Here is a 13,354-nt window from a genome sequence, read left to right on the forward strand (position 1 = left end):
AATATAATGGAACACAGATCCTTCTCTTGCAGAAAAGACATTTTAAATAAGAGGTCTTTCAGGTTCCCCCCTCCTGCCTCCATCGATTTATAGGTTTATAAATCACCCTGATTTATAGGTGTTGCCACCCTCCATGCTGTGGTGTGGTGTGCTGCATTTATTCCTCAAGGCTTTCTGAACCCTGGCCCCCTGGGCTAAGCAGAGATGTTCGTCTGTGTTCATTTGTGTTAACCCACACAGAGAGAACCTCTCGGATCTACACAGGAGAACGATATTGTCCCAATTTCCATTTCAGAAAACTGACCCCCCTGACTTTTGTCCATTTAGAAATCCGAATCCAAAGATGGGCAGCATGGACGCCTACGAGCAGGTCCAAAAGGGACCCCTGAAGCTGAAAGGAGTCACAGAGCTTGGTGTGACCAAGCGGAAGAAGAAAAAGGACAGAGACAAGGCAAAACTCCTGGAAACGATGGGGAAAATCCAGAAGAACCAGGAGGAGGAGCTGAGGCGCCACCTCGACAAGCTGACCCCAGCCCAGGTGGCCTTTGAGAAGGTGCAGGAGAAGCGACAAATGGAGAGGATCCTGAAGAAAGCATCCAAAACCCACAAGCAGAGAGTGGAGGACTTCAACAGACACCTGGACACGCTCACGGAGCACTATGACATTCCTAAAGTCAGCTGGACCAAGTAGCCGCCCCACCCAGGAGATGGAGTATTGTCCAGGGGAAGCAGGAAGCAGAGTTGGGGTCATCTCTGGAGCCTTTGGAAACATTCTTTTACACACATCCTTTTGAGCCTTCTGCTGAGCCCGTGGTTATCAAAGTAATGGGCCCTTATTCTGGAACCGCATTAAAGAGAGACGGCCCTTTAAATTACAAAAAGAAAAAAGCAACATCCATGTCCAATGGTTCATGCAGCCTCTGGACCTGTGTGTTCACCAGGAGACCCACTGGGGAGAAGCCCTACGGCTGTGATCTCTGCCCCCAAAAGGTTCCTCACGACTCCACGCTGCATGCTCACCAGAGGACCCACACCCAAGAGAAGCCTTTCTGCTGTGAGCACTGTGAAAAAGCTTTCAACCACAGTGGGAACCTCAGTGGTCACACTCTGGGCTCGAGCCTACATGTGCCCTGAGTGTCACCTGCCTTCTGCTCCCTGGGGTCTCTCAAATCCCACCAGGAAACCCATTCCGAACCACTGGCCCAGGACCCTGCCCTCAGGTCCAAGGTCCAAGAAGGAAATTCACAATGATTTGTCACTTCTGTAACACAAAGGGTGGATGACATGGGAAGAGCTTCAGAGGATATTGGGTCCAGGGGTTCCATTTACATGAATGAGGAGGATATTTGAGTGATGGCTTATCATTCCCTTTGGATTTTGTTTTCTACTTTAGTGTAGCCTGTTTCAAAAAGTTTTTCTTTCTTTTGTTATTCTTTTACTGAAAGCATGTCTCATTAGTTATCAGTACTTCATCATGAAACTGAGCCTACTGTTGACTGCCTTCCTGTTAGGTGGGACTTCTCTGTAAACCTGCATGTTCCTGGCACAGAGGCCAGGCTCTCCAGTGGAATTTAAATTTCAAATAAACACATTTTTGTCAAATGTGTCTGTGTATTTTCTAAGACTTTTCTACAGGGAATAGGTGATGGCCGTGGTTTTGCCTACATGGCTGTTTTTATGCTGAGATAGATTCACTCACTCCATACTTGTTCAGGGATTTCTTCCCAAGGTGTTTTGAAAAAGGAAGGCTTCCGAAAGTGATAGGTGTCATTCTTTTTTCCTATTGGTGTACAACTTCTAGTCTTCAAAAAGGCTACTTAGAAATCGGGTCTTCTCACACCTTAGCTCATCAGCTGATTTTAGAAAAGCCTTTTAAGACTTATCTCACAAGAACAGAAAAGAAGAGAGGAGTCAAACCGATCTGGCTCCCACCATCATGTCTCTGACTCCGTCAAACCCTCCAGGCAGTGAGACCAAAAATTCAAGAGATCATTAAAACCAGTCCGTTCACCCCAAAATGCAGTCCCCAAAGTCCAAAATCAATCAAATCCAAAAGGAAACCGAGGGATTTCCCTAGCGGTCCAGCGGGTGAGACTTAGCGCTCCCGCTGCAGGTGGCGTGGTTTCCTTCCGCGGTCTGGGAACTGAGACCGCACCTGCCTCCCTGCTTGGCCAAAAACAGAACAAAACAAATACACAGAATCTGTTGCTAAATCACTATGGAGGCCTCTTTAGTAAATCGTGGTTTGTCTTGAGCGAGTTTCCATGGGCAATCGAATCCCTGTGATTAAGTAAAGTGGGATTTTCTAGAATGGTTTGCCCCGCCCTCAACGAATCCATGCGCCGATTGGGTAACAGGCCGGGAAGTCCGGCATTTCTTCCAGCTCCATAGAGAGACGCTTCTCCGCCGGCCGAGTTTGAGAGCAAGTCCCCAACTGAGGAGGACCGAGGCGAGAAGGCTTCAAAGAGGTAATTGATGGGCAATGTCTAAAGAGAACGCTCGAAAGTCAGGGCACGTGGAAGTGGGTTTCAGTAAGTCCTGGCTTTCTGTTCACCTTGCATTCGCTCAGAGACCGTGTGAAATCCACCGATCTCCCTCCGGCCACACGGGAACTGTGATTCATTTGTGGAATCTTGTGTGAGATGAGATTGTTTCCACACTCCATGGTGTCGTGTGGTGTGGTTCATTTTCTCAACAAGGGCTTTAAAGCACTGCCCTGTGGACAGTTTTGACCACACAGTTTCTTGTACTATAAGATGGATGTCGGAGGAATAAGAGAATGGATTCTTGTCCCTGGTGTGAAATTCTGAGGGGGAATAATGCCCAGTATTGGGATGAGGGATGGTAGGGTGGATGAAAATAAAACTAATTGGCTGCATTCGTTTTTCTTTTTTGCCCCATATTTCTGAATACTGAATCTATTACTGAGGAAAAGCAAGAGGAAATTCCTTTCCATCGGGGTCAGTTGGGCACCCACTTCTAGACCATTTGCCCAGAGTCCTACTGAAAAGCTCTACAGTCGGTATGGCTGAGAACCAGACAAGGGGTCGTGGCCCGTCGTGGACAGTCCTGGAGCAGGGTCGCCAGCGTCTGCGCCACGCCAAGACACCCGAAGGGAAAACCCCGACTCCGACCTTGAAGAGTTGCGCGTCCGCTTCAGAACGTTTAGCAGCTCGGATGAATCCGACCCGATCAAGGCTCTGAGGAGGCTCCGTGAACTCTGCAGTCTGTGGCTGAGGCCGGATCTTCACACCAAGGAGGACATGGTGGACAGGCTGGTGCTGGAGCAGTTCGTGATGTGCATGCCACCGGACATCCAGGTCTTAGTCAAAAGTAGTGGTGCCGAGACTTGTAAGGATCTGGAAGAGGTGCTGAGAAAGAAGCAGAAACTGAAGAAATGGGTGAGTAGGACCCTAGTGACCCTCTGAGACAGGGAACGGTGGCATGAGGGGCTGGGAGCTGGGAGATGAAGGAGAAGGATCAGAGGGCTTGGCTCTGAATCAGTGATTCCCAGAAGGGCGAGCACTTGGCCTGTGGCATCACTGGAGATGTTTCTGTAGATCCTCACTTTGAGGGTGTTGGTCTTTCAAATGTCATTCCCAGGAGGTGGGCTTCTAAGGTAGTATATGCAATGAATACCTTTTTGGATCTTGTGAAGGGAGACTAATCCTATTTGAATTTTTCCTCACAGGCTGTAGTCCGTGTCCAAGGCGAGGATTTTTTGATGCCAGTCTCAGGTGTTGAGATGTTAGGATCTGAGGTCAGTGAGGGGCACAGTGAGAGAGACCAAGCCAGGGAGCCCCAGTCTACAGTCAGTGTGGTCCCTCCAGACGAGGGCCAGCAGGAAAGCCAAGACGGGCAGCATCTGCCAGGAGCCAAGGACCTGTTGAGGGGGCAGGTGAGTGTGATGTCCTGACCTCCAGTCTGGGAGCAGGTAGAAGAGGGTCGGGTGGGCGTGGCTGCAGAAGTATTTGGGAGAACTTGGCAAAGGACAGGAATGGACCCACTGCCTCCAGGAATTCCCATGGATGCATTCTGTTCCCGGCTGTTTTCCAGCCAGTGTGAGAATGAAGACAGTCCATCTTTCATAGTCCTTCACCATGAAAGCTTGTGGCCCTAAGCATGAGGGCAGAGGAGTCCTGTTTCCACGGGATGGTGCTGGGTCGGTTCATCAGGGGTAAATGCACTCACAGCTGTTTCACACATGATGGATTTCGTCAGAGGCACTAATATTGGGGGATATTGTAAACACCTTGAATTGAATAACAAGTTCCCCGTTGGAGTCATTTTCCCCCTCAGATTTTGGAGTATGTCTGGAGACAGTGGATTTTTTTGAAATGTGAATCGGGGGAGGAGATGCTACTGATTTCTCATGAATAGAGCTATATAGTATAAAATAGAGCTATACAGTATAACAGCTATACTGCTTATCATCTTATTATGCCCCAGGCCACCTTCCATGATGAAGAGAAATCCAGGCAAGGTATCAACAAGTGGTGAAGTCAGGAGCCCTAGAGCCAGAATCCTCTGCTTTCAGATTCAGGGCCTGGAGAATGTGAGATGAGGTGGAGAGATATGTGCAAAGATAATTGGCAGTGCCAGCTGTGAAGTCTGGACTTTTGCCAGAGGTGGTTGGTATAGATCAAGGACAGACATGGGAATCAGAAGAGGTTTGCCAATCAGGGTGATGGGAAGCAGTCAGGGCATATCCCCCAAACTGATATCCAGAAAGCTGGAGTGTGAGATCAGGGTACGAGGCGGGTGGGGAAAGAGGAGACAGAGCTTGCCGTGGGCTAAGGCAGTGGGATTGACTCTGCTTGGTTGCCCCTTGTCAGGGCCAGAAAGCTCTCCTGCCAGAGACCATTCCTGAAACAGGTGAACTGGAGGGTCAGACGCCCTCCAAGGAGAACTTGGAGAAGGACCTGCTGGAAGACACAGGAGTGACAAGAACCCTTTTGTCTCAAGAGCCTGAACTTCTGCAGGATCATGGTGAGTATTAAAAACTTGGAGACCACAGGAGGTAATGACTGCCTCCACTGATGTCCAGGAAGGGGTACCCAGCATTTCCATCCCTTGGTGTTGTGGGGTAGGAGTTGGTTCTCCAATGCCAACCTTCTCCATTGTCAACGTTTCAGAGTGTTTCATCAGCTAGACTCTTAGGTAGTTTGGTTGCTGGGAAGTCTGTAGCCAAATTAGGGATGGTTCCAATGAGGCTGGCACCATGGAAAATGCTCCTTGATAAATATGGTGCTGAATCTCTTCTTTCAGCAGATTCTGGGAGGGCAGAGAGAGGGGAGAGTCCCCAGGAAGGAAGTGATACTTCAAATGTGGCTCCTGAACCCTTTCCTCTTGTGTTCCAGAGGGAGATGTTTCCACTCCGAGTGGATCCAGACGAGGTCCTCTGAAGAATCACAGACATGTCAAAAGGAAGCGGGACAGCAGTCCCTCTTGCCAAGAGGTGCTTCAAGAGGCAGCCACGTGTTTGGATCAAGGAGAGTTCTCAGGACAGCTTGGGTCCCATTCCGTTGGTTCATCTGGCACCGGGGGACCCACCAGTCTTCCTGAGGGAGCAGGAACCCCGGGACGGGCACCCTCTGAATGCAAGGTGTGCAAAAAGAGCTTTCCTTATCAATCTCAGCTTACCTTGCACCAGAGGACACACACAGGAGAGAGGCCCTTTCAATGCGACATCTGTGCCAGAGGGTTCATACAGCCTTCAGACCTGGGGTTCACCAGCGGATCCACACTGGCGAGAAGCCCTACAGCTGTGACATGTGCATCAAGAAGTTCGCCCACAACTCCACGCTGCGCTCACAAGAGCACCCACACCCAGGAGAAGCCTTTCTGCTGTGAGCACTGTGACAGAGCTTTCGGCCACCGAGGGAACCTCAATGTTCACCGATGCACCCACTCTGGGCTCAGGCCCTACGTGTGCCCCGAGTGTCACAGAGCCTTCCATCAGCTGGGGACTTTCAAATGCCACCGGAAAATCCATTCCAGATGACTGGCTTAGGACCCTGCCCTCAGGTCCAAGTCTTTCTGTTTTAATGAGAAAATTTAGAATGATTTGTCACCTGTGTGATACAAAGTGTGGATGACAGGGGAAGGGCTTAGGAGGATCGTGGAACCCAGTGTTCCACTGACGTGAATTAGAATATTTTAGTGAATTGGGATACTTGAGTGATGACTTATTTTTCCCTTTGGATTTTGTTTTCTACTTTGCTATAGACTATAGTTTTCTTTTTCATTTGTGAATTTTCAATTGGAGAAGAATTGCGATGTTAGACTCTGGTTTTTTTTTTTTTTTTAATTTTATTTTATTTTTAAACTTTACTATTAGGCCAAATATCAAAATGAATCCATCACAGTTATACATGTGCTCCCCATCCTGAACCCTCCTCCCTCCTCCCTCCCCATACCATCCCTCTGGGTCATCCCAGGCCCAAGCATCCAGTCATGCATTGCCTGGACTGGGTTTCATACATGGTTTCAATGCCATTCTCCCAAATCTTTTCAAAGTCCATAAGACTGTTCCATACATCAGCGTCACTTTTGCTGGAAAATCCATTCCAGATGACTGGCTCAGGACCATCCTGCCTCAGGTCCAGTAATCTTTTCTGTTTTCCAATGATGGAAAATCCATGAGAATGATTTGTCACGTGTCTCTTTCCCTTCTGGTTACAAAGTGTGGATGACATAAGGCAGTTCCATTTCCAGAGTTTTAAGGAATCTCCAGACTGTTCTCCATAATGGCTGTACTAGTTTGCATTCCCACCAACAGTGTAAGAGGGTTCCCTGTCTTCCACACCCTCTCCAACATTTAGGAGACTTTTGGATCACATCCATTCTGACTGGTGTGAAATGGTACCTCATAGTGGTCTTGATTTGCATTTCTCTGATAATGAGTGATGTTGAGCATCTTTTCATGTGTTTGTTAGCCATCTGTATGTTTTCTTTAGAGAAATGTCTGTTCTTTGGCCCATTTTTTGATTGGGTCATTTATTTTTCTGGAGTTTATTTTTGAGATTAGTTGTTTGTCATTTTTTCATTTTATTATTTTCTCCGATTCTGCTTTAGACTATAGTTTCCTTTTTTTCATTTAGGTCCCATTTGTTTTCAATTGGAGGTGGGTCATAGAATCCTGCCTTGATGTATTTCAGAGAGTGTTTTGCCTAGACTCTGGTTTTCTTACATTTTTTCGCTTTGTGTTGTTCTTGTTCTTCCAATGAAGCTGTGTCTCACGGCTTATCAGTACCTCATCATCAGAGTGAGGCTACTGCTGATTGCCTTCTTGTCAGGTGTGATTTCCTTGTAAAATAGGATACTCCTAGCAGGACGGCCAGAGAAGGCAATGGCACTCCACTCCAGTACTCTTGCCTGGAAAATCCCATGGATGGAGGGGCCTGGTGGGCTACAGTCCATGGCGTCACCAAGAGTCAGACACGACTGAGCGACTTCACTTTCACTTTTTACTTTCATGCATTGGAGAAGAAAATGACAACCCACTCCAGTGTTTTTCCCTGGAGAGTCCCAGGGATGGGGGAACCTGGTGGGCTGCCATCTATGGGGCTACACAGAGTCGGACATGACTGAAGCCACTTAGCAGCAGCAGCAGCAGCAGGATGGCTAGTTTAAATACAGGATCACCAGTGTAATTTAAATTTCAAATAAACAAACACATTTCTATGAAAGACCTGTGTGTTTTCTCTTCTAAGACTTTGCTACAGGTAGGTGATAGCCATGGTTTTGTCTATGTGGCCATTATTACATTGAGATATGTTCCCTTTGTACTAGTTTGGATACTGCTTCCTTAGGTATTTAGAAAAAGAAGGCTTGTTAAATTGATAAGTGTCATTCTTTTCCCCTGCTGCTGCTAACTGCTGCTAAGTCATTCCAGTCGTGTCAGACATTGTGGGACCCCATAGATGGCAGCCCACCAGGCTCCCCTGTCCCTGGGATTCTCCAGGCAAGAACACTGGAGTGGGTTGCCATTTCCTTCTCCAATGCATGAAAGGGAAATGTGAAAGTGAAGTCGCTCAGTCGTGTCCGACTCTTAGTGACCCCATGGACTGTAGCCCACCAGGCTCCTCCATCCATGGGATTTTCCTGGCAAGAGCACTGGAGTGGGGTGCCATTGCCTTCTCCTCTTTTTCCCTACTGGTGTACAACCTCTGGTTTCTGTGATGCCTCTCTGAAATGGTTTCTTACAGTAGATCTCATCAGCTGATTTTAGACAAAAGTCTTTCATGACTTATTTCATGAGAAAAGAAACAAGATTAGGTAACCCAATTTGATTACAACCGTCGGATTACAATTATTGGACTGCCTCACAGTCTCCAAGCAGAGAAAAAATTCATTAGATCAGGAAAATCAATCTGTTTCCCCAAGAAATGCCATCCACAAAGTCTAAAGTAAATAAAATACATTAGAGAAAGTTTACTGCCAAACCAATATGGTGGCCTCTTTAATGGTTCTTCCTGTTGGAGTCTCCACAGGAAATGGAATCTACCCAGATTATCCAAAGTGGTTCCTTCCATGCCCTTTATCCAATCACTGGGATGATGAGGTTATGGCCAGAAACCCCTGGAGTTTCACCCAACTCTCTATAAATACAGACATTTCAGCTCCAGACACACTTTGAGAGCCAGTGCCTGACCTGAGGAGGCTGAAGGCAAGAGACCTGGAAGGGGTAAGCGATGAGTGGGCACGTCCAAGGAGGATGCCTAGAAATCAGGACACACTGGTGGGTTTCAGAAAGGTCTTGCTTTCTGTTCATCCTACATTAGCTGGGAGACCTTGTGACAGGAGATCTTCCTCTAACCCCACGTTAACAACTGTTTAATCCAGCTCTTCTGCAAGGGGATAAGAATGTTTCCACACATGTTGCTGTGAGGTGGCTGGTTTTCTTCAAGGGTTTTTGAGCGGCACCCTATGGCCATTTAAAAACTACATATATGATTATTATTAGTTTTAAGTTTTTTAATTCATTCATTTTGGCTGGGCTGGGTCTTCTTTGCTGTGAGGGCTTTCTCTAGTCGTAGCTAGTGGGGACTACTGTCTAGCTGAGGGGTATGGGCTTCTCATTGTGGTGGCTTCTCCCATGGCAGAGCTGGGAGTCTACAGCTCAGGTTCAGTAGTTGCCCCTCTCAGGCTCAAGAGTTCTGATGCACAGGCTTAGAGGCAGGCGGAGTCTTCCCATATGAGGAATCAAACCCAGGTTTGATTGCCCCCTGCATTGGCAGGCAGATTCTTAGCCACTGGACCACCAAGGAAGCCCTATGGTCATTTCTGACCAGACAGTTTTATGAAATATTGAATGAGTTGAGCAATGGTGTCCAATATTGGGATGTAGGGGAGACAGAAGGGTGGAAAAAAATGAAACCCATTTGTTTCTTTTTTTTTTTTTTTTTTTTTTGTCTCCCTAGACTTCTAACCAGTGACTTTAATGCTGAGGAAAAGCAGAGGAAATCCATTTCCATAGGTGTCAACTGGGCACCCACTTCTAGAAGCATTTGCTCAGAGTCCTACTGGAAATTTCCTCCATCAATATGGCTGAGGACCAGACATTTTTTCAGGGTTGTGGAAACATCACAGACAGCCCTGGGGCAGAGTCACTGGCATCCGTGCCACCCCAAGACACACTCATGGAAAACTCAGACTGTGACCAGGAAACCTGGCACGTCCGGTTCAGAACATTTAGCAGCTCAGAGGAGTCAGACCCCATCAAGGATCTGAGGAGACTCCGTGAACTCTGCCATCTGTGGCTGAGGCCGGATCTTCACACCAAGGAGCAGATGATGGACAGGCTGGTGCTGGAGCAGTTCATGATCTGCATGCCCCTGGAGTGCCAGGTCCTGCTCAAAGAAAGTGGGGTGCAGAGTTGCAAAGACCTGGAGGACATGCTGAGAAATAAGCAGAAACCCAAGACCTGGGTGAGTAGGACCTTAGTGATGGGTGTGGGACAAGGAGACACGTGCAAGCTGCAGGGATCACAAGATAGGACCTGAGGGTTTGGCTCTGTATCAGTGGTTCCCAAACAGGTGAGAGAAGTTCACAGTTGGGCAATTTGGGAGATACTTTTGGCTGTCTCAACTCAAAGGATGTAGATCTTTTACACCAAACGGGAGCTTCTATTGTCAATGCCATTGGATGCCTGAAAGCTACATTCCAGGTCTTATAGAGACTGATCTTGATTGATTTCTCCCCTCACAGACCATAGTCTGCATACAAGGGCAGAAATATCTTGTGCGTGATCCAGACATTGAGATGGTTGAAGCCAAGGCCGGTGACATGGACGATGAGAGAGACCTGTGCAGGGGGCCCCAACCCCCTCAAGGGTCATACCTCCAGAGGATGGCCAGGAAGGAAGCCAAGAGCTGCAGAATCTGCCAGGAGCCATGAACCTATCTAGGGAGCAGGTGAGAGCGTGGAAGCAGGTAGAAGAGAGTCAGGTGGGTGTGGCTGCTGGAGTAATGGGGAGATTTGGCAAAGGACAGGAATGGATCCATTGCTTCCAGGAATTCCCGTGGATACATTCAGTTCCTAGGCATTTTTTCTAATCACTGTGAGAATGAAGATAATCCATCTCTGTCCCTCTGCTATGAAAGCTTCTAGTCTTAGGAGTGGGGAGAAGGGAATCCTGTCTTCCTGACATGATGCTAGGTTCAATTTTCTGCAGGTAAATGCACTGACAGCTGATTTACCCAAGGCCACTTTGCCCAAGGGAACGTCATATTTCAGAATATGATCATTCCTTGCAACTGAAGGAGTGACTCCAAAGTGGACTCAAAATGCCCCCCAGTAGACATTGGGCTTCCCTGGTGGCTCAGATGGTGAAGAATCTGCTGACAATGCAGGAGACCTGGGTTCGATCCCTGGGTCAGGAAGATCCCCTGGAGAAGGGAATGGCTACACACTCTAATGTTCTTGCCTGGAGAATCCCATCAACAAAAGAACCTGGCAGCTATAGTCCATGGGTTTGCAGAGAGTCAGACACGACTGAGCGACTAACACTTTCCCTTTCAGACATTGAAGAATGAATGGAAGACAGTGGATTTGTTCAAATAAGGTTGGGTATGGGCAGGGGATGCTACTGACTTGCATGGAGCAGAGACCAGGAATACTGGACGTCATCTTCCTATGTACCGGGTAACCACCATCGCAAAGATGCGTCCAGGCAAGTCTCCAACAGTGATGGAGTCCAGAGAGCTGGGCCTAGAGTTCTTCCTTCCAGAGTCGGGGGCAGGCAGGAGTCGTATGACGTGGAGAGACCTGTGCATAGAGAAGTCAGAGTGCCAACTGGGATGTCCTGATTTGATTGCAAGATACAGTCTGTATAGATCCAGGACAGCCTTGAGTATCAGGAGATGATTATCAATCAGGGTGATGGGGTGGACCAGACGAAGTCAGGGCATAGCCCCTAAAATTTCATGAAGAAACTTGGAGTATAAGGTCAAGATACGAGGCAGATGGGGAAATAGGAAACAGTTTTCCATGGACTAAGGTAAATGGCTTTGACTCTGCTTGTTTGTCCCTTGTCAGGATGAGAGAGCTCTCCCGCCAGAGACTGTTCCTGAAACAGGTGAGCTGGAGGGTCTGACGCCCAGGGAGAACTTGGAGAAGGACCTGCTGGAAGACAGGGGAGAGACAAAAACCCTTCAATCTCAAGAGCACCTCAACTTCTGAAGGGTCCTGGTGAGTACTCAAAACCGTGGAATCCAGCAGAGTTAGTGACTCCCTCCTGTGGTGGCATGAGGCTGGGTAGCCAGCATCACCATCCTTGATGGGTGGGTGGAGATCATTGTCCAGTGCCAACCTTCTCCATCATCAATGTTCCAGTGTCCCACAGTCCAAGCTCTTAGCTTGGTTGCTTGATGGGAACTTCTCAGCCAACATCAGGGTTCCAGTGAGGCCAGCAGCACAGAAAATGCTCCTTGTTAAATGTGGTGCTGAATTTCTTTCAGTGAATTCTGGGAGCATAGAGAGACAGAAGAATCCTCAAGAAGAAACTGGTATTTAAATGTGGCTCCTGAACCCTTTCTTCCTGTGTTCCAGAGGGAGACGTTTCCACCACGAGTGGATCCAGACGAGGTCCTCTAAAAAATCGCAGACATGTCAAAAGGAAGCGGGACAGCAGTCCGACTTGCCAAGACGTGGGTCAAGAAGCAGCCACGTGTTTGGACCAAGGAGAGTTCTCAGGACAGCTTGGGTCCCATTCCATTGGTTCATCTGGCACCGTGGGACCCACCAGTCTTCCTGAGGGAGCAGAAACCCCGGGACGGGCACCCTCTGAATGCAGGATGTGCAAAAAGAGCTTTCCTTATCAATCTCAGCTTATCTTGCACCAGAGGACACACACAGGAGAGAGGCCCTTTCAATGCGACATCTGTGCCAAAGGGTTCATACAGCCTTCAGATCTGCGGGTTCACGAGCGGATCCACACTGGCGAAAGCCCTACAGCTGTGATCTCTGCCTCAAGAAGTTCACCCACGACTCCACACTGCGTGCTCACAAGAGGACCCACACCCAGGAGAAGCCTTTCCGCTGTGAGCACTGTGACAGAGCTTTCAGCCACCGAGGGAACCTCAACGTTCACCGACGCATCCACTCTGGCCTCAAGCCCTACGTGTGCCCCGAGTGTCACAGTGCCTTCCGTCAGCTTGGGACTTTCAAACGCCACCGGAAAATCCATTCCAAATGAGTCACCCAGGACCCCACCATCAGGTCCAAGTGGCGTCTGCTCCTAGAAGGAAATTCTGGATTATTTGTCACTTATGTGATACAATGAAAGGGTGACATGTGAAGAACTTATGATCATACTGGAACCCGATGGGGTTCCATTCACATGAATTAGGTGAATATTTGAGTGATGACTTATCTTTCCCTTCAGATTTTGTTTTCTACTTTAGTGTAGCCTGTGTTTTCTTCTTTCAGTGAATGCAGGTCTCATTAGTTTTCTTCTTCGTGAAACTGAGGTGACTGCTGATTGTCCCCCCATTAGGGAACATTTCATCGTAAAATAGGATGCTCCTAGCAGAGTGTCCAGATGAAAAAGAGGATCACCAGTGAAATTTAAATTTCAAATAAACAAAGACATTTCTGTCAAATAAGTGTCCTGTGTATTTCGCCTTCAAGATTTTTTTTTTCTTTATTTTATTTTTTAACTTTACTATCTTGTATTGTTTTTGCCATGTATCAACATGAATCTGCCACAGGTATACACATGTTCCCCATCCTGAACCCTCCTCCCTCCTCCCTCCCTGTCCCATCCCTCTGGGTCATCCCAGTGCACCAGCCCAAAGCATCCACTATCGTGCATCGAACCTGGACTGGAGACTCGTTTCATATATGATAT

The 13,354-nt window shown here is 47.9% G+C and overlaps 1 protein-coding gene, 1 non-coding gene and 1 pseudogene across 2 annotated transcripts; all 3 read left to right on the plus strand.

Moving 5' to 3' along the window:
• Positions 1–352: 352 nt before the first annotated feature.
• On the plus strand, positions 353–695 carry LOC102282423 (protein FAM32A). The gene has a single exon (XR_001351941.2). It is a non-coding gene; the product is annotated as a protein FAM32A (transcript).
• A 2,329-nt stretch (positions 696–3,024) lies between these two features.
• On the plus strand, positions 3,025–6,004 carry LOC102287491 (zinc finger and SCAN domain-containing protein 5B-like; annotated as a pseudogene).
• Positions 6,005–9,548: 3,544 nt separating this feature from the next.
• Positions 9,549–12,700, plus strand: LOC106701688 (zinc finger and SCAN domain-containing protein 5B-like). The gene is given in 7 exon segments (XM_070366710.1): positions 9,549–9,932; positions 10,213–10,330; positions 10,333–10,418; positions 11,542–11,670; positions 11,673–11,694; positions 12,055–12,444; positions 12,447–12,700. Coding segments are annotated over 7 exon segments (1,383 nt in total).
• The last annotated feature ends 654 nt before the right edge of the window (positions 12,701–13,354 follow it).

The sequence above is a fragment of the Bos mutus genome, unplaced genomic scaffold (assembly GCF_027580195.1).
Source record: "Bos mutus isolate GX-2022 unplaced genomic scaffold, NWIPB_WYAK_1.1 CTG1376, whole genome shotgun sequence".
Taxonomy (NCBI): Eukaryota; Metazoa; Chordata; class Mammalia; order Artiodactyla; family Bovidae; genus Bos; species Bos mutus.